This window comes from Procambarus clarkii, chromosome 66, assembly GCF_040958095.1.
Source record: "Procambarus clarkii isolate CNS0578487 chromosome 66, FALCON_Pclarkii_2.0, whole genome shotgun sequence".
NCBI classification, from domain to species: Eukaryota; Metazoa; Arthropoda; class Malacostraca; order Decapoda; family Cambaridae; genus Procambarus; species Procambarus clarkii.
The window spans coordinates 26,442,453-26,464,140 of record NC_091215.1 but is presented as its reverse complement, the minus strand read 5'-3'; the positions used below and the strand labels follow the sequence as shown (position 1 = coordinate 26,464,140).

At 43.4% G+C, this 21,688-nt stretch overlaps 1 protein-coding gene across 7 annotated transcripts in view; it reads right to left on the bottom strand.

The window, feature by feature from the left end:
• LOC123769147 (cyclin-dependent kinase 17) overlaps positions 1–21,688 on the bottom strand; it is a 150,367-nt gene that overhangs the window by 14,763 nt on the left and 113,916 nt on the right. For all 7 annotated transcript variants that reach the window (XM_045760113.2, XM_069309914.1, XM_045760114.2 and 4 more), the window contains 5 exons: positions 10,849–10,979; positions 6,277–6,450; positions 5,893–6,043; positions 1,772–1,893; positions 375–485 (listed from right to left, as the gene is read on the bottom strand). In XM_045760113.2, the coding sequence (XP_045616069.1) occupies positions 375–485; positions 1,772–1,893; positions 5,893–6,043; positions 6,277–6,450; positions 10,849–10,979 (689 nt within the window). The remainder of the gene's footprint in view (positions 1–374; positions 486–1,771; positions 1,894–5,892; positions 6,044–6,276; positions 6,451–10,848; positions 10,980–21,688) is intronic.

The following is a 21,688-nucleotide window of genomic DNA, read 5'->3' as shown; positions in this document are numbered from 1 at the left end:
CTGGTAGTATTTACCTCCGTGGTACCAGAGCCTTAATCACAGGGAAGCTACTAAGGGTTCAGTCTAAAAAATTTAGTAAATGAATTGTGATAAAAAATAAAATATAATACTGTATTGCTTTTTTCCATTTTTGACAGACCAACTATTAGACTTCAATTATTTTACATAACCTATAAAATTCTGTTAATATTACCTACATATACAATATCTGTACAGGTCTATAACTAAAATTCCTGAAGCATTTTTTCAGGAAATGCTTCAATTAACGTAATAGAGAAATATATTTAAGAATTGGAATTGATTAATGCATTTTACTTACTCCATCACTATAACTACTACTGTCAATTGAACAACCTTATCTAGTTATATCTTACCTTCAACTCCCCTAAGTCATTTATGAGAAGATTCTGAGGTTTTAAATCCCGATGTAGGACCCTTCGCTGGTGACAATAAGCTAACCCACGCAGCAGTTGAAACAGGAAGATCTGAGAACAAAAACTTTTACAATTGTTTTTACATCATGACAATTTCCATATGCAATAAAATGTTTAGATTAAACAAATTTTGCTGGTAACCTCCATATCACTGGTTCCCAAACTGCAGAACCAAGTTGGATAGTTAAAAAAAAAAATAGGCTTTGAATGTTCATAAAAAAATACCTTTCTGAGCATGTTCTTCACTTGATTTTTCCAATCCCATCCCATAATACCTAGCTTCTGAATGCAGGGGTATTTCTTGTATCAAGAATAAGGTGATTAGGCTAAGTAAGAGGGACCACGTTACTGTTCAGATGCTGCCCCCTGGTAGTATAAAACAGAATGAGCTAACTACCACCATAGTTTGTTTGGATGCTCTTTGATGATCTCGGAGTTGTCAACAAGGGTTCGTAAAATTTTGCATCTGAACGTTAAGCTTTCAACAAATCATTTTAGTTGGATTTAAAATTTTAGCTTTCCCTACTACCAGCATGATGATATGTGAACATGTAAAGAAATCCACAAGATATAGCACCAATATCTAAAATATCACCTTCCATAACTTGTTCTTTCCATAACTCCATAACAGTGATAACCAAGCATGAAGTTGGTTGCTATTTCTCTTGTTTGCTTTTTTACAGTTTTTTTTAGCAAAATCAACTGCACTTGTAACACAACTATTGAAAATAAGAGATTTCCAAATTAGGCTGCAATTTGTGGTGTACAATTTCAGAACAAATTTTATTAATTTTAGTGTATTATACTGTTAGTATGCGGGTACGCAGGTGGTTATCTTGAGATGATTTTGGGGCTTAATGTCCCCACGGCCCGGTCCTCGACCAGGCCTCCTTTTTGTTACACCCCCCTAGAAAGCAGCCCATAGCAGCTGTTTAACTACCAGGTACCTATCTACCGTTAGGTGAGCAGGGGCATCAGGGTGAAAGAAACTACCCATTTTGATTCTGCCTCCACTGGGGATCGAACCCAGAACCTCAGGACTACAAATACGAAACGCTGTCCACTCAGCTGTCAGGCCCCTAGTACACTTTAAAATTTAAGTAGTGTACATACATTATATGAAAAAAAAATTGTAATATTTTTTATTTTAAAATATACCCAATTTCCCTTTGAGAATTGGATCCTTGACAAAATCCCATGTGGTTCAAATCTGCATGAGCTATTGAAAAATGTTCGCTAGTCAAACTCAGAAACTGACTGTAGTTTCCATAATAAAGTTTGCAAAAGTCTATCAATAATGTAATGTAAACAATTGAGGTTCAACAAGTCTTACTTACCTTAACATTATTCATTGATAGTTGTGCTCCACATTCATCCATGTATTGTTTGAGATCACGGTCTAAATATTCAAATACAAGAGTTAAACTCTTGTCTGTATGAACAATATCATGTAATGTAACTGCAAGAAAAAGAATAAGTAAGAATTGGTGTTATTTTATATACAGTACTGTACTATATACACTTTTCTTTTTAAACATGCAAATATTTATATCTAAAACAAATTTCTTCTCTGAGAGTTTATATAATCGTCTTAAAAATATTGAATGCAAATCTATACAGTCCAATATATGCATCAGCTCAATAAACCTTCACTTCATGGAATTTATTATTTTGAATCTATACTAATTCAACAACATGACCTGACCAACAATGAAACAAATGAGAAAAACAAAAAAATTGCAAAATTCTTGAAGCTGTATCTTCACAAACAAGAGGTTATAAACTCAAGCTAAGGAAATAAAACTGCTGAAAAATATTAGATTCTTTTTTGCAAATAGAATGGTAGACAGAAGAATTTAAGTGGGGTGGTGGTGGAGGCCACAACTGTCAGTAGTTTTAAATCATCATATGACAATACTGGTACTGGGAAGATGGGACCCAACAAGCATAGTTTTCAGCCTTTAACTGCACAAGTCAGGCCAGGCCCCAGTCTGGGCTTGGGGAGTAGAAAAACTCTCAGAACCCCATTTGAACTACTTTACAACCAGGTCACCACTTACCTGGATGGGGATTTGGGAGTTGTTCTACTCCCCAAGCCCGGCCTGGGACCAGGCTCGACTGGTGAGAGCTTGATCCAGTAGGCTATTGCTTGGAGCAGCCTGCAGGTCCACATATCTACCATAGCCCAATTGGTCTGGTACTTCTTGAAGAAAACTTTCTAGTTTTCTCTTGGTGTCCACGTTTGTTCCTGCAATATTTTTTATACTCCCTGGGAAGATGTTGAACAACCATGCACCTCTGATGTTCATACGGTGTTCTCTGATTGTGCCTATGGCACCTCTGCTCTTCACTGGTTCAATTCTGCATTTTCTCTCATATTGTTCATTCCAGTATGTTATCTTACTGTGTAGATTTGGAACTTGTCCCTCCAGTATTTTCCATGTGTATATTACAGTCCAGTATTTTATATCTCTCGTCTCCTTTCTAGGGAGTACATTTGGAGAGATTTGAGACGATCCCAATAATTTAGGTACTTTATTGTGTCTATGTATGTTGTATATGTTATCTGTATTCTCTACTTCAGCAACCTCTCCCGCCCGGAATGGGAAAGCAAGTATCAAGCAGAACTCAAGACGGTACTCAAGATGGGACAGCACAAGTGATTTGAATAGTACAACCATTGTGATGGGATCGTTGGATTTGAGGGTTCTCGTAATCCATCCTGTCATTTTCTGGCTGACGCAATATTTGCTCAGTTATGCTCCCTAAACGTTAGGTCATCAGACATCATCATTTCCAGATCTTTTACATGCTGCTTTCCTACTATGGGCACCTTTGATTGTGTTTTGTGCCCTGTAATATGTTTAAGATCCTCATTTAACCGTACCCCGAGTACCTGGAATTTACCACTGTTAAACATCATATTATTTTCCACTGCCCAGTCAAAACCTTTATTAATATCTGCTTGTAGTTTTTCAATGTCTTCAGTTTAGTTTAAGTTTAATTCATTTGTTATGCACCCCATACCCATATTGTGGGTGGTAGTGGAAAGGATTACAGAGGCACATAATGGGCTCAGGTGAGCCCATTATGTGCCTCTGCAACCATTTCCACTACCACCCAAAAGATGGGTATGGGGCGCTTGGACTCGGATTTATTTGGTCGACTTATTCTTTGTGTTCTGTTCGACACTTCTTTACCAGTTAGTCTCATTGACTTCATTTTGTGTGATATCATGCCATGGTCACATTTATCAAATGCCTTTGCAAAGTGTGTAATTTTGCATTTTGTATTTTTTCTAATGCCTCAGTGATTTTGTCGTAGTAGTCAAGTAGCTGCAAGAGGCATGATCTTCCCGCTCTAAATCCATGTTGGCCTGGGTTGTGGAGGTCATTGGTCTCCATGAATCTGGTGACCTGACTCCTGATCACACTCTCAAATACATTTATTATGTGGGATGTTAGTGCAACTGTACTAGAATTCTTATCCAATGCTGTGCTCCCTCCCTTGTGTAGAGGAGCTATGTCTGCTGATCTAAGCGCATCTGGTATCTCCTCCCATGTCCAAGCTCTTTCTCCACACTATACTGAGTGCTTGTGCTATTGGCACTTTGCATTTCTTTATAAATATTGAATTCTATGAGTCTGGACCCAGAGCCGAGTGCCTGGGCATGTCATCAATTTCTCTTTCAAAATCTGCCATGCTTGTGTTGACATCAGTTATATATTCAGAGGTTTAGATATCATGCATTAAGAAGTTGTCCAGATCTTCCACTTTCATGCTGTTTATTGGGGCGCTAAACATGTTCTTATACTGCTTTTTTAGAATTTCAATAATTTCTTTGTTATCCTCTGTGTATGAACCTTCATTTGTACGAATAGGTTCAATACTGGCAGTGGTTTTGCTTTTGCATATGAAGAAATATTTTGGGTTTTTCTTTATCTCGTGTACGGCTTTCTGTTCTAGTTGCTTTTTTCAATCTGATATGAATGCTTCAGTCTCTGCTCAATTTCTTCAATCTCCTTGTTTAAATTATTCCTTCTTTGTAGGGAGAGTCGTGTCTGCTTAAGCATTTCCTTTATTTTTGTCCTTTTGTAGTGTAGTCAGAGTTCTCTTTCTACAAATGTTCCTACTTATGTCTTCATTGTGTGTGAAGACCAGATCTAGAATATTTTCATTCCTAGTTGGCTCTTATCTGTTGGTTGAGTGAAAATTTGTCTAAGAGTCTAAGTACAGGTACAGTACTGCAGTTCTCTAATCTATGGTGGTATGTCCAGATAGATTTCCTGATATAATATTATTGTCTGCTATTCTCCATCTTAGATTAGGCCGGTTGAAGTCACCTAGGAAGATAATATCAGGTATTGGGTTTGCCAAATTATTGAGGCTATTTTCTATTTTGCTTAGCTGTTCTGTGAATTCCTCAGCCGTTGCATCTGGCAGTTTGTATAATAGAATAATAACCAAGTTTATTTTCTCTATTTTTACTCCCAGTACTTTAACACCTTATTTGTTGAGTTAACTCCAAACATACAAGGTCTTCTCTAATACACAGACCCACTCTTCCATGTGGCCTATTTACACTATCACATCTGTATAGATTATAATTCTGGTATCCAGATCTCACTGTCCAAGAATTCCCTTGCATGGGTTTCTGTGAAAGCTCCAAATACGGCATTTGCCTTGGTGAGGAGGCCATTTATGAACGATACTTCGTTTTTTTGCTCTTGTTTTTAGTCCTCGTATGTTGGCAAAGATGAATGAGGTTACTCTATTTGGGGTAGTTTGACTGGGAGACTTTTCTGGCAGGTCCATTATGTGTGGACATACCTGATTTGTTCTGACCAGTACTGATTGTTGTAGGGTTGTTGCCTGTCATAATTGTATTTCTGTTGTGGGGTGTAATTGTATCTGATTCTGGTATGCAAGTGGATCTTTTATCCAGTTCCATACATTCTCTCTGTTCCACCTTTTGAAACCTCTTTCGTCTGGCTATAAAAAACAAATGCTATTCAAACACCTGCTTGATGGGGTTCTGGGAGTTCTTCTACTCCCCAAGCCCGGCCCGAGGCCAGGCTCGACTTGTGAGAGTTTGGTCCACCAGGCTGTTGCTTGGAGCGGCCCGCAGGCCCACATATCCACGGGTGTAAATAATGGGTGCTATATAAAAAATAATTTTACACATATCCTGTTAAATCACAAACAAATATCTGATAAATACAAGAAAACTGATACAGTTATGCCATACATGTTAGCAATTTGCATATCACTTGCCACCAACCACCTAGGTTTTCAGCAGTGCACAGAACAGTATTATCCACAATCCTATCACACATACTTCTTGTTGCTGTAGGCAAGATAAACACTATAAAACATGTTATATACAACATTCTTTACAGCTGCATTAAGTGCAGAGCTTTTATTATTGCCACTGATGCTGTACTCTAAAAGCACTCACCAATATTTGCATGCTTAAGTTCCTTGAGCAGCGACACTTCCCTGATGGCTGTACATGGTGCACCCTCTTCATGCTCCAACCGAATTTCCTTTAGTGCCACTAGATTGTCTGTTAGTCGCGATCGTCCTTTGTACACTGTTGCATATGTTCCCTATGAGAGATGTATGATTTTATAGATAAAATATGATTTTTTACTGCCCGATGCCAACAATATCCATATACTTGTACATGAAAAATAAACCTTTAATATGCAAATCCTGTGATAATAATAATAACAACAACAATAAAAGAAAACTGACATGAAAAATATAATTTTATTCCGAAATGTGACTTGAAAAAATAAGTCATATAAAAAGACTATTTACCATGTTCCACACTCCTCACCTCTCCTAACTTATCAAGTTTGGTATAAGTTTCCATTCTCCCAAAGCCAATTTCAGATAGGGATTGTCTACGAGAGGCTCGACTGAGTGGCCCATCTGGGCTGATAGATTGTTTCTGAAGAAAAGCATCTGGTACCCGCAAATCCGCTGGTAATGATAACCGTTTGTTGATATCCTGCAATTAGTAATATTAGTTACTGAATTACCATGCTAACAAATAGTTATACTGTATTAGCATCAACTAATATATTTTTTCTAATGGCTGACTAAAGGTTACTGTGATAAATACATTATTATGTTAATATCTTGGATACCTGTAAACCAAGTCACAATGGAATACTGTATATAAAGAAAAAAATAAATCTTTTATTTGTGAGATAAGACTAACTGCAGCCAAGTTGAAAATAAATTCTCAAAAGCAGGATACAAAAAAAAAACTTAACATGGCATTAGAATGAGCTAAATGATAAGTGCCAATGGCAAATAAGGAGATTGCTAGGGATTTGTGTAAGGCAACATCCAAGCATCTCCAGCAATAAACAGGTGGGAAGACTTGGTTGGAGAGAGTGAATCCATCTTCCCAAATTCCTTTCCATGAAGAGAAAAGTCGGTCTGCATGTGTCCAGATATAAAAAAATACAGGCCAGCTAAAATGAGAATGAAATGGAAATGGGTGAAATGTTTTAAAATTCGATTGATGTTCTGTACTAAGTTTATGAATGACGAAGTTATGACGAAGTGACACCGAAGAACAGAATCTGTTAATATTGTAGAAACAAGAGTGAGAAAATGCAAGTACTGAGTGAGTAAAATGCAAGTATGAAACAGTAGTATGTTTCATAAAGAATGAATAGGTATGGAGCAAAAAATAAGTGCCACTGTCACATTCAAGGTGGCTTCATGTAAAATTCGTGTTTTAAAGGTTAAAGAGGGTTGTTGTGATTACATATGCTAAAGGTGATGCCATAAGTGACATTGAAAAAGTGTTTTTCCTGAGCTTCTCAGTCAGGCCATGTCAACACACCATACGTAACGCCACAGAAGTTTTTAAACTGTCCCCCCACTGAATCATATTGGTGCTAGTTACAATGAATCCAGCCCATGGGTGAAGAGATATGGTGTGAGAGAATAATGGTCTCTCAGATAGTCTTTTCTAGACCATGGTTGCAATGCTGTGCAGTCCTGTGCAAATTCTATTGCTTTTATCCCAGGTCACAGTATCCGTGTTGAGTATCCTTGGATTGGTAATACCATTTGCAACTCGGTTGGAGTACGAGTGAAGATGTACTACTGTACTTCTGGTTAAGCCAGCAGATGATGGAGTTATATATCTCACTTGTGTAGTCATGGAAGCATCACAGCCATATTTTGTGTTACAGAACGAGGTTGGTATGTAGTGGAGAAGGTCAAGATCTGGACCTGACTTCCCAATGACTGAGTTGACCATTCCCTACAACTCCCAGTGCCATTAGTCGGACCCATAGTTCACCCAGCCAGGTGTGAGTTGTTCTGCATTCTGATTGGTGTTCTGTGCTTGCTTGATACCTGCTTGATGGGGTTCTGGGAGTTGTTCTACTCCCCAAGCCCGGCTCGAGGCCAGGCTTGATTTGTTAGAGCTTGGTCCACCAGGTTGTTGCTTGGAGTGGCCCGCAGGCCCACATACCCACCACAGCCTGGTTGGTCTGGCACCTTCTTTTAGAAAACAATCTAGTTTTTCTCTTGAAGATGTCCACGGTTGTTCCAGCAATATTTCTTATAGTCGCTGGGAGGATGTTGAACAACCGCATACCTCTGATGTTTATACAGTGTTCTCTGATTGTGCCCATGGCACCTCTGCTGTTCACTGGTTTTATTCTGCATTTTCTTCCATATTGCTCACTCCAGTACATTGTTATTTTACTGTGCAGATTTGGGACCTGGCCCTACAGTATTTTCCATGTGTATATTATTTATCTCTCTCGTCTCCTTTCTAGTGAGTACATTTGGATAGCTTTGAGACAATCCCAATAATTTAGATGCTTTATCGCATCTATGCATGCCGTATATGTTCTCTATATTCCTTCTATTTCAGCAATCTCTCCTGCTCTGAAGGGAGAAGTGAGTACCGAGCTGTACTCAAGACGGGACAGTACAAGTGATTTGAAAAGTACAACCATTGTGATGGGTTCTCTGGATTTGAAAGTTCTCGTAATCCATCCTATCCTTTTTTTGGCTGACACAATATTTGCTTGGTTATGCTCCCTAAACGTTAGGTCGTCAGACATAATTATTCCCAAATCCTTGACATGCTGTTTGACGTGGAGGTCTCTCCATAACGAAATGCAAGGAATGAGCTCTGCTATTTCACCTAAGCTCCGTCTCGGCATTGTTGTGGAAGGCAGTGACGGAGCTAAAAGTGGATTCCCTGAGCTTTAGTTACGCTCTCCTACCAACCACATTTACTACCTCCAGAAATTCCATCATGCATGGATGACCTCAAAGATGGTAGAGATGATTCATTCAGAAATGGGCCCCATTCATCAAGACGGTGGACGGAAGCCTGCATGTGAATGTGGTTTGAATGCGGACTGTCGAGTAAGTAAATTGTTTTATTGTGTACGCACTTTGCACATATACGCACATATATATGCATATATACATGCACGAACTTGCATTTCGTGGTGCTTAGTGCGGCCAGGTCCCAAATCTACACAGTAAAACATCAACATACCAGAGTGAACGATATAGAAGAAAATGCAGAATAGAACCTGTGAAAAGCAGGGGTGCCATAGGCACAATCAGAGAACACTGTATAAACACGAGGTCCACGGTTGTTCAACATTCTCCCAGCACGTATAAGAAATATTGCTGGAACAACCATGGACATTTTCAAGAGAAAATTAGATAGTTTTCTTCAAGGAGTGCCAGACCAACTTGGCTGTGGTAGATATTGTGGTAGTGACCTGCAGGCCACTCCAAGCAAAAGCCTCATGGACCAAATTCTCAAGTCAAGCCTGGCCTCGGGCTGGGCTTGGGGAGAACAACTTCCAGAACTCCATCAAGCAGGTGTCAAGCAGTTACCTGGCGAGCAGGACTCCCCAACGAAGTGCTGGTACACGACCAAGCATTTGTTTGTGATTATTTTCTAACACACATCAGTTTTATGTTCATGTAATTTATTCCTGAACATCATTTGAGCTTCTGATTGTCCTTTAAATATGGCAGTGGTGTAGGCAGCCATTATTAGTGGAACATGGGTGGTTGAAATTTTAAGCTTGGGTTTTTTATGTCTAGAGTATCATCAGCATAGTGTACTGTGTGTAGATATGCTTATATGACATTCCTTAAAGACAATTACTGTATTCCCAATCCATGTGTAAATATTTCTGTGTTTTTATATTTAATAAATTTGCATGTTAAGAGTTATACATAGTGTATCAGTGAATCCTTTCTCCCTCATATACAAATCTGTCGTCCCCATAAACGGGACCAATATACTACCGCCACATCAAAAACATTGATGCACAGATTCTTCTATTGCCTGCTTCATCAGGCTGAGTCAGACACGACCTATATCTGGCAGAATTCACTCTGAATTCTGTGCTGTTGCTCTAGACATTTTATCATTCTTAATAACCACTGTGGAGAGTTAGTCCCCCGGTCCTTGCGCTGCTGCACACAGAAGTGTTCTAAATAGTTTCGGACATAAGGGTTGTTGATTGCTCTCTAGGAAGGAAAAAGATAATCAATCAACAACCCTTATGTCCGAAACTATTTAGAACACTTCTGTGTGCAGCAGCGCAAGGACCGGGGGACTAACTGTCTCAGGGTATGGCAGCCTTACTTAGTAGCCTTACCTTAGCAATCTCAGTGATATGAGATTTAATTCCTTTAGTCATTCCTCATAACACTGCTCTCTAGGAAGGAAAAAGATAATCAGTGTTATGAGGAATGACTAAAGGAATTAAATCTCATATCACTGAGATTGCTAAGGTAAGGCTACTAAGTAAGGCTGCCATACCCTGAGACAGTTAGTCCCCCGGTCCTTGCGCTGCTGCACACAGAAGTGTTCTAAATAGTTTCGGACATAAGGGTTGTTGATTGATTATCTTTTTCCTTCCTAGAGAGCAGTGTTATGAGGAATGACTAAAGGAATTAAATCTCATATCACTGAAAGACAAACAAGTTAGAAGAGATGTGATGCAACATATAAAATTGTCAGGGAAATCGATAGGGCAGACAATTATTTTGAATGGGTCATATATGAACAAATGGATGCAGATGGAACAAAGTATCTAAATGAGCCAGAGAGAAAATAATGGATTTGTTTAGTGTTTGTAAGAAAGAATACAAGCACTAACATTGGATTTCTTGTAAGCAATGTGAATATGAAGAGTAGAGAGAAACGTGACAAAAAAAAAGTGAAGGCATTACTTTTGCAATAGACTTGACTTACATAGAGCGGCATAGCTGTCGACTAGAAGGCCTGATCAGACACTAGACCTGCAGGGCACTCCAGAAACAGCTGATTGTATCTATTTTAGTAATTTTAACTGTAAAATTTGTATTAAATGAAAAGTAACCAAACACCTGCCTCTTGTGTAATACGTCGATTTTTGTTCTGCCTGAGTTTAACATTGATGGGTGAGGTGACCTCATCACTAGCTCCAGATGCTTCCTCACTCTCGCCATCGCTACCAATCCTGGGAACCTCATGCACCACACCTGAAAAACAAGATACGTGTATAACAGTACAGTATACATAAAATATATACACAAAAATGTAACATTTACAGGACTAATTTTAAAAGTTTTATGAATTTTGCATAATAACATGGGAATACTGTACATTTATCACGTTGTACTACCAATGCATCAAGCCTAGTGTTCTACAAATTCATATGACGCATTTAAAGCTAAGCTGTAACTGCTCGTCTGCTATGATATCTTGATATGCTTGTCATGTCATTCTAAGTTTTATGTGTCATCCTAAATGACCTTCAATATAGAATATATTATGACCTTCAATACAGAAGATATTGTCATCCATGAAGGAAAAGCTTGCAATCCCAATTCCCTCTAGAGTTGAACATCGGTTCTGTCTGTATTCAGACAGAACCTTAGTTCTGTCTGTCAAGGGCCACCAGGAGGAATGGCAGGATGTGCAGAATACCCCTGTTGAAAAGCAGAGGTGCAACAGGTACTCTGAGAGAGAACTTTATCAACGTCAGAGGGCCGAGACTGTTCAACACGCTTCCAATACACATAAGGGGTATAACTGGTCGTCCCCTCACAGTGTTGAGAGAAGTTCTCACGAGAGAACTGGATAAGCATCTCCAAAGGATACCTGATCAACCAGGCTATGATTCGTATGTCAGGCTGCGAGCAGCCACATCCAACAGCCTGGTTAATCAATCCAGCAACCAGGAGGCCTGGTCGACGACCGGGATGCAGGGATGCTAAGCCCCGGAAGCACCTCAAGGTAACCTCAAGGTAAGGTATTGAAACCACTGCACTGCATCTAAGCTAGTTTCCTCACCATGGAGTCTGTACAACTCCATGACATGTCAATGAATTTTAGCTTTGTGGACTTTGGCCGGATAGGCATGATAAAAATCTGTTTATTTTGATAATTTTATTCCCTCAAAACATTCATCTTATCAGTTATCAGTACCTAGTTGATACCTGGTTGATAGGGTTCTGGGAGTTGTTCTACTCCCCAAGCCCTGCCCAGGGCCAGGCTTGACTTGTGAGGGTTTGGTCCACCAGGCTGTTGCTTGGAGTGCCTCGCAGGCCCACATACCCACAGCCCAGTTGGTCCAGTACTCCTTGGAGAAAACAGTCTAGTTTCCTCTTGAAGATGTCCACAGTTGTTCTGGCAATATTTCTTATGCTCGCCGGGAGGATGTTGAACAACTGCGGACCTCTGATGTTTATATAGTGTTCTCTGATTGTGACTATGGCACCTCTGCTCTTCAAAGGTTCTATACTGCATTTTCTTCCATATTGTTCATTTCAGTACGTTGTTATTTTACTGTGTAGATTTGGGTCCTGGCCCTCCAGTATTTTCCATGTGTTTATTATTTGGTATCTCTTTCAATGGGGGTTCTGGGAGTTCTTCTACTCCCCAAGCCCGGCCTGAGGCCAGGCTTGACTTCTGAGAGTTTGGTCCACTCAAGAGTTTGGTCTTTTCTGTGAATGTTAATCTCTGTGACTCGGGAATCTTTTTCATCAGTTGAGTTATGTTTTCTCATATTAACCTGTCATTTTTGCAAACCCAGTATATTCCTTGACTGTCTCTGCATGCTGTAGATAATTTTGCACAGCTCAGGTGAAATATTATGTTACAGATGCAACACTTAACGCCTGCAGTCTTTTAAATACTTCAAAACACTCGCCACACACCTCCATTGTTTGATGTATTGTATTGTATTTGTGCTTCACTGTATGGATCACTTGTTGACCTCAGTAATTTTACTATTTATAATATTATATGTATACTGTATACAGTATTTGTAATATTATATAGGTGATGAGTCACAATAACGTGGCTGAAGTATGTTGACCAGACCACACACTAGAAAGTGAAGGGACGACGACGTTTCGGTCCGTCCTGGACCATTCTCAAGTCGATTGTGAGAATGGTCCAGGACGAACCGAAATGTCGTCGTCTCTTCACTTTTCTAGTGTGTGGTCTGGTTAACTTATATATGTTAATTTGTTCAAACTTTATGAGCAGGTACTTAGCGTAGAGTAGACGGTCGGAGTGTGATGTACAGTTGACCGTTGTTGTCACAGGATGGATGCCACCAGTTTCCAGTTACTCAATTTATAACACTGATTTATTATTTGCTTGTATTATTACAAGGAATTCTCTGCCTAATTTCCAGCTTGCAATGGTATTCACTCACTCTATTACTAATTCCTAGATCCACATTTCCATATTACACTATATATTGTCCGTATATTATCACTGAGAGACGTGCCATACCCTGTATATTGTCCGTATATTATCACTGAGAGACGTGCCATACCCTGAGTAGGCCTCATGGCTGGTGTAAACACAACCTAGCATGATGTCGTCTCTTGCCACTATTCTATGTTTCTAATATTCAATTTTTCTAATATTCTATACTTTGTTAAGTTATAAATACTGTATTTCCTTTTATTATTTAAAAACAAAAGGAAAAATATCAAGTGTGCAAGCACCTGTGATTAAAGGGCAGTGTACTTCCTTGAGCTTTGTCAACCTTGTGTGGAGTAAGAAAAGTAGAGGTCGAGGGCCACGACGAGGCACTAGCACATCCTCGAGATGGTTGTTCCACACTACAAACACAGGCTAGGACCCACTCACTAGAAACCCACTTAGTAGCCTTACCTTAGCTTCAGTTCTATTGACAACTCTATTCCATTTTAATTTATCACCCATCCAATACAGAAAATCACATTTCTAGAGCACAAACTACTATCCAAAATGCATGTAACTCATGCAACCTGAAGCTTTATTGCTGTCATAATAGAAAATTAGTTGATTTCATGGCAACTCATTCTCAACAGCTTTATATGCAAATTTCAGAAGAAGAAAAAATACAAATGAAACCTCTGAGACAAACACAGGGCATACAAGACTAGCTTTTAGCACACATTTGATGGTGAACCATTTTATACACCCACTGGTGTACCTACCTTGTACGTTACAAACACACAGCCAACAACAGGATGTTAATTTTCGAGAAATGCTTTCAAGTGAAGTGGCTCAACACACCAGGGTATCAGAGAATCTACTCGGGAATATTCGAACTAATACCATTACCAGAAGTTGAATCTAGACCATATTGGGCACACTAATCTATAACATTATTTAAGCTTCAGATATGATGGATTTCCAGTCAGCAAACTTTGGAAAATGAATGACAAGTGTCATTTAACGAGGACAAATTACAATATCCAAGGTATTTAAATTATTTTCATCTTGTTCGGGTGGAGCAGGCACGAGGGAAGATTGTCCAGGTGGAGAGGGCATGGAGGGAGAGTGTCCAGGTGGAGAGGGCATGGGGGGAGAGTGTCCAGGTGAAGAGGGTATGGGGGAAGATTGTTCAGATGAAGAGGGCATGGGGGGAGAGTGTCCAGGTGAAGAGGGCATGGGGGGGGGGGAAGATTGTAACATTACTTATTTTCACCTTGAAATGGTAATATCCAATTTGAACTGGTATTATTTCCTTATTTTATATTGTCTTAACTGTAACCGAGTGTAACCTAGTAATACAGTACTGGCTTTATTGCTTCCACTGTTTTAGTATCAACTCTACCGTCGCCTTGACCACACTGCCATCGGAGCAGTTGTTGAGACGCCACACTGGAGTGATGGTACTCTCAAAGGATGGCTTACCTCAAACCTGGAAAACAGGCTGCCACCACCATATGAACATTTAGGTCTTTCAAGATGATTAAATTAGGGAAGAGTTCTTGAGATAATTACTAATATTAATTGAATGCCAGTGGGGAAAAAATCATGGGGAAAAATCACCATGCCCTTTTGATAAAACATTTAGGCCTGAAGTTGAATTACTTTACGTATTAAGGTAATGATTTGATAATTACTGTAGATGATATGAGGACTTCCTTGAGGCCTGGCATTTGATAATTAAGTCCGAGACCGAAGGTTTTCGATCATTTAATGTTTTTAATATACTGGCATTTACGTTAGAGAAAATAATGCTGGAGAACTTGAGGTTCTAAACATGGAGGTTCACGTCCTTGATGGCATATATACACCGCATGATAACCAGGGAAACCCCAGAGATACTTCCACACAGAAATTTAACAATAATTTATTTAATCAAAATTGGAGATCCGTCAATTTTTCCTAAGTTAGGGCTATCCTTCCTTGGTAATGGTAAGAACTTACCCCATGGACAATAACATGACACTGCACTTTATCTTAAGACAACGGCTTTCACAAACGATGGCAAGTGTGTCAGATCCCCTTCTGGTCCAACCCGTCACCACCCAAACTCCGTTGACACTCGTGTCATGCCCAGGGGTCATGCCCAGCGGTCATGCCCAGGGGTATATGTTGGTGTTAGTCTGTTGAGGTCTTGTGATGGTGGGCGAGCTGGTAATGGTCTAGTTCATTAATGGCTGACGTAGCACTCTTGTGCAGTCAGAACAAGCCGTTCAGCATCACGCAGGGACGAATCCCTCATTAACTTTTATTATTCAACCATGGGTCGACCTTCTGACCTCTTAACTGTTTACTGAGCCACGGGAATGGGGTTAAGAAAAAATAGAACTAGAGAGGGGAGTGAGAGGAGAGAGATAATTAGAGAAGTTAGATAATTAGATAATTAGAGAAAAGAGGAATTAAAGAACGAATTCTCTTGGGTGTTAGATTATTCAGGTGGAGTTAGGGAGGGGGGGGGGAGACTTGTTCAGGTAAAGTGGGTTTAGGATGGGGGGGGGGGGGAACTGTTCAGGTGAACACTGGCAAGAGATTGTGGTGTGTTGCCATGACCACCATGTACGCGGTTAGTGTGTCCATACGAGCGAGCACATGGCTGCACATGCACACCCCCATTATTGATTGGTAATGTGCTATGGGCAGAGCCCCAACCTTGACAAAGGTGTCTGGGTGAAAAGATTATACGCTCTCTATGGTGACTTGTCAATCACGGAGGATCAGCCGCAGCGCATGACCCCTGACCTTCAACATGTTGCTGCCGCCCTCCCTACCTGGCGGTCTGCACACCTGCCACCCATACCACACCACACCTGCCACCCATACCGTACCTGTCACCCATACCACACCACACCTGTCACCCATACCACACCGTACCTGTCACCCATACCACACCGTACCTGTCACCCATACCACACCGTACCTGTCACCCATACCACACCACACCTGTCACCCATACCACACCACACCTGTCACCCATACCACACCACACCTGTCACCCATACCACACCACACCTGTCACCCATACCACACCTGCCGCCCACACCACACTAGCTATGTGGTACTAAACACTCCCCTCACACCGCACGGTTACATCCGCCACCAAGATAATGTTATTAAAACACGACTAAAACAGAAGCGAAAAAGAAACAGGGAAAAAGGAGGAAACCCCACCTCCATTTAAAACTTTGACCCAAATATCAGAGTAACAAAGTTATTGCGAATAACCGAACTCAATTACGGGCTCACCATAGCCCGTGCTACATGGACATTGTGATCTGAGTAGGTTAATCTAAAACAACAACAACAACCGCATGGTTAAGTCACTTATAGCAAGTTAAGTCACTTATAGCAAGTGATCAGTTGCCTGCACTAGCAAACTTTTAATGCATAATGCGGATGTTCTCCAGAACACGGGAGTGGGTGAAGTAATTACAAAGCTCCAGGTACCCCATACCGGCAGGTCTGAATGGTCTAATGACTGGACATTCAATAATGTAGCGAGATGATGACCCAGTTCTGGAACAGCTAGATCCAGCAGGGATCCAGCAGTGTCTGCTCGGAGCTTATCCACAAGTGCTCAGGATTGAGAGACTTGCAGCTTGCTAGCATCACTATCATCCTCCTCCTCAGGAGATGGCGCCAGTAACTGGGGTCGTGGGGTACGACCGTGTCAGTTGAAGTTGTTTATATAGGAAACATCCCAAAACTACTTCCCTATAACCGATATATATATTATATATCATCCTGGATCGTGTACACACGTATGTATATACATAATTAAAGAGCACACGCTCTCCCAGAGCGCATAGATTCATTACTTTCAAATGTTTCCCGATGATGCTAAAATGAGTGGATGAAAATAGAGGAATATAGTAGGAGACTACAAGACGACCTGGACACAACCTCAACCAATGGTCCAGTAGGAGACTACAAGACGACCTGGACACAACCTCAACCAATGGTCCAGTAGGAGACTACAAGACGACCTGGACACAACCTCAACCAATGGTCCAGCAAATGTATACTAAAGTTTAACTCCAGTAAATGTAGAGTAATGAAAAATAGGTGTAGGGAGCAGGAGGATGGACACAAGATGCCAATTGGGAGATAAAATCCTTCAATAATCAGGGATAGAGGAAATAATGATGGAGAACTTGAGGTTCTAAACATGGAGGTTCACGTCCTTGATGGTATATACACACCGCATGAGGTTGGTCAAAGTTGTCCCAAGCTGAGGGCTATGAGCTACGAGGAAAGGCTTCTGGAATTAAACCCTGCGTAACTGGAAGACAGAAGAGCTAGGGGGGGGGGGGAGACATGATTATCGCCTACACAATTCTCAGAAGAATTGATAAGGTAGATCACTCGCACAAGGGGACACAGGTGGAAACTTAGTACCCAAATGACCCATTGACATTAGAATGATTTTTTCAGTGTCAGGCCAGACCAACCGGGCTGTGGTGGGTATGTGGGCCTGCGGGCCGCTCCAAGCAACAGCCTGGTGGACCAAACTCTCACAAGTCAAGCCTGGCCTCGGGTCGGGCTTGGTGAGTAGAAGAACTCCCAGAACCCCATTAAGCAGGTATCTTGCAAGTAGTTAAAAATGGAATGCACTAGGAAGTGATATGGTGAAGGCAGACTCCATACGCACTTTCAAATGTAGATATGATAAGAGCCCAGTAGGCTGAAGAACCTGTACAGCAGTTGACTGACAGTTGAGAGCCGAAGCCGAAGCTCAACCCCCGGAAGTACAACTATAATAATGCAGTGATATAGAAGTGTGTATGATTGACACCAGTTGAGAAGGTTATCTATACAGACCCTTGTGATTATATGATGATAATCCACTCCGAGGGTCGCCACACCTCCTCTACCTCAACTGCACCTCCACAAGCTCTGTCTTCCATCTTACCGTCAACGTCACTTACCAAGATAGTCCATCACCAAATCTGTATTCCTCTAAATTGTTCCATTCTCCTTCAGGAGTTGAGTAAGGGAGGGGGGGGGGGGGGGGGGTGAAGGTTGACCCCGGCGGGCGCACTACCTGCACAGGCTGTCCTCGACAACTCTTGTAGAAATGATCAATCAAGCACAGCAATTAGGCCAGGGTAAAGGTAAGCTTACCTGACCTAAATAAAAACTCCATCCACACCCCTTAAACTCTCCTCCGTCTACCCCCCCCCCCCCCAGCAAGTGTGGCGTGGCAAGCCGCCCACACTTGAGAGTAACCGCCCCACACTACTTCATCAACAACAACCACGTTTCTACTGTTGCTGTATCCCTGCCCTCTTGTTCTCCCCCAGCCAACCTTACCACTTAATTCTTTACCCTGCAGTCTTGTCAGCGCCAACACCTGACTCGGCACAGCCATAGGTGTGGCACCGACCCGTGGCAACTGCCTATCGAGGCCGATGCATAGAAAAAGTCAATATAATGGTGGCAGTTGCAAGAGATTGGTGGAGTGCTTAAACAAGGTGACGCACGGGGCGGGACGGCCACCAGGCCTGGGGCCAGACTCATCAAGCAGTTACTCCAGTACTTACCAACCTGTACATCTTTATTCAATCTCCTTCTGCTTTGTTCACATTTATTAACCAATTTATGAGTTCCGAAGCACCAGGAGGCTGTTAACAAAACATTTGATTGAAAGGTTCGATACCCGTAAACTGTTTAATACATGTAAAGGCCGCCGGAGATCGAGAAAAGATGCACAGGGTAGCAAGTACTTGCGTATATACGTGATGAATCGTGGTCCTGGTAAGATACCGGGCCGCGGGGTCATTAATCCTTGAAGCCACGTGTAGGTAACTTGAAGACTGTGGCGTGTAGTGGATGGTCAAGTTGCTGGCCGGAACTCTCACAGTGGGTGCAGGTGGGCGGAGCTGGCAACCTTGCTCACAACTCCCCCATAACCTTCCTTCACTCAATTATGCCTTTAATCAAGCGAGTCTTCGTTCAATAACTCTGCTGGACTATATTCTGTAAAAGTGATGAAGGCGGTACTAGGGTCATTACATCACCTTTATGAAGCCACAAGAGCACCAGTCCCACCTCCTGACCGAGACCTGATCAAGGCATCATTACTGTCTTGTGACCAATCTCATCAACCAGTAGGACTACATAATATTCTTCCTCCGTGGTCTGACACTCTCATATATAAGTAAACATTTTGTTACTATGACCAGTACAACTTTATTCCAGATCAAGTGGTAACTGTGGCAGACACGCAGACAATATGGTGACCCCCCTCACCCTCACCCCCCCTAACATTCTCCCCCCCCCACGCGCCGCTCTCATATAAAAAAAATGTACACTATTCCATTTGCTGTTTACCTAAACTTGCGCTTATTAGCTGTGCACAAGATGTAAATTGTTCGTGCATGTATGCGTGCGAGCGATGGCACAAGGGTGTGAGGGTGCGGGGTGAGGCGTGCCCCGCCCCGCACCAACAATAACAAGGGTGTGAGGGTGCGGGGTGTGGCGTGCCCCGCCCCGCACCAACAATAACAAGGGTGCGGGGTGTGGCGTGCCCCGCCCCGCACCAACAATAACAAGGGTGTGAGGGTGCGGGGTGTGCCGTGCCCCGCCCCGCACCAACAATAACAAGGGTGCGGGGTGTGGCGTGCCCCGCACCAACAATAACAAGGGTGCGGGGTGTGGCGTGCCCCGCACCAACAATAACAAGGGTGTGAGGGTGCGGGGTGTGGCGTGCCCCGCACCAACAATAACAAGGGTGTGAGGGTGCGGGGTGTGGCGTGCCCCGCACCAACAATAACAAGGGTGTGAGGGTGCGGGGTGTGGCGTGCCCCGCACCAACAATAACAAGGGTGTCAGGGTGCGGGGTGTGGCGTGCCCCACACCAACAATAACAAGGGTGTCAGGGTGCGGGGTGTGGCGTGCCCCGCACCAACAATAACAAGGGTGCGGGGTGTGGCGTGCCCCGCACCAACAATAACAAGGGTGCGGGGTGTGGCGTGCCCCACACCAACAATAACAAGGGTGTGAGGGTGCGGGGTGTGGCGTGCCCCGCACCAACAATAACAAGGGTGCGGGGTGTGGCGTGCCCCGCACCAACAATAACAAGGGTGTGAGGGTGCGGGGTGTGGCGTGCCCCGCACCAACAATAACAAGGGTGTCAGGGTGCGGGGTGTGGCGTGCCCCGCACCAACAATAACAAGGGTGCGGGGTGTGGCGTGCCCCACACCAACAATAACAAGGGTGCGGGGTGTGGCGTGCCCCGCACCAACAATAACAAGGGTGCGGGGTGTGGCGTGCCCCACACCAACAATAACAAGGGTGTCAGGGTGCGGGGTGTGGCGTGCCCCGCACCAACAATAACAAGGGTGCGGGGTGTGGCGTGCCCCGCACCAACAATAACAAGGGTGCGGGGTGTGGCGTGCCCCACACCAACAATAACAAGGGTGTGAGGGTGCGGGGTGTGGCGTGCCCCGCACCAACAATAACAAGGGTGCGGGGTGTGGCGTGCCCCGCACCAACAATAACAAGGGTGTGAGGGTGCGGGGTGTGGCGTGCCCCGCACCAACAATAACAAGGGTGCGGGGTGCGGCGTGCCCCGCACCAACAATAACAAGGGTGTGAGGGTGCGGGGTGTGGCGTGCCCCGCACCAACAATAACAAGGGTGTCAGGGTGCGGGGTGTGGCGTGCCCCGCATCGACAATAACAAGGGTGCGGGGTGTGGCGTGCCCCGCACCAACAATAACAAGGGTGTCAGGGTGCGGGGTGTGGCGTGCCCCGCACCGACAATAACAAGGGTGCGGGGTGTGGCGTGCCCCACACCAACAATAACAAGGGTGTGAGGGTGCGGGGTGTGGCGTGCCCCACACCAACAATAACAAGGGTGTGAGGGTGCGGGGTGTGGCGTGCCCCACACCAACAATAACAAGGGTGTGAGGGTGCGGGGTGTGGCGTGCCCCGCACCGACAATAACAAGGGTGCGGGGTGTGGCGTGCCCCACACCAACAATAACAAGGGTGTGAGGGTGCGGGGTGTGGCGTGCCCCGCACCGACAATAACAAGGGTGTGAGGGTGCGGGGTGTGGCGTGCCCCACACCAACAATAACAAGGGTGTGAGGGTGCGGGGTGTGGCGTGCCCCGCACCGACAATAACAAGGGTGCGGGGTGTGGCGTGCCCCACACCAACAATAACAAGGGTGTGAGGGTGCGGGGTGTGGCGTGCCCCGCACCGACAATAACAAGGGTGTGAGGGTGCGGGGTGTGGCGTGCCCCACACCAACAATAACAAGGGTGTGAGGGTGCGGGGTGTGGCGTGCCCCACACCAACAATAACAAGGGTGTGAGGGTGCGGGGTGTGGCGTGCCCCACACCAACAATAACAAGGGTGTGAGGGTGCGGGGTGTGGCGTGCCCCACACCAACAATAACAAGGGTGTGAGGGTGCGGGGTGTGGCGTGCCCCACACCAACAATAACAAGGGTGTGAGGGTGCGGGGTGT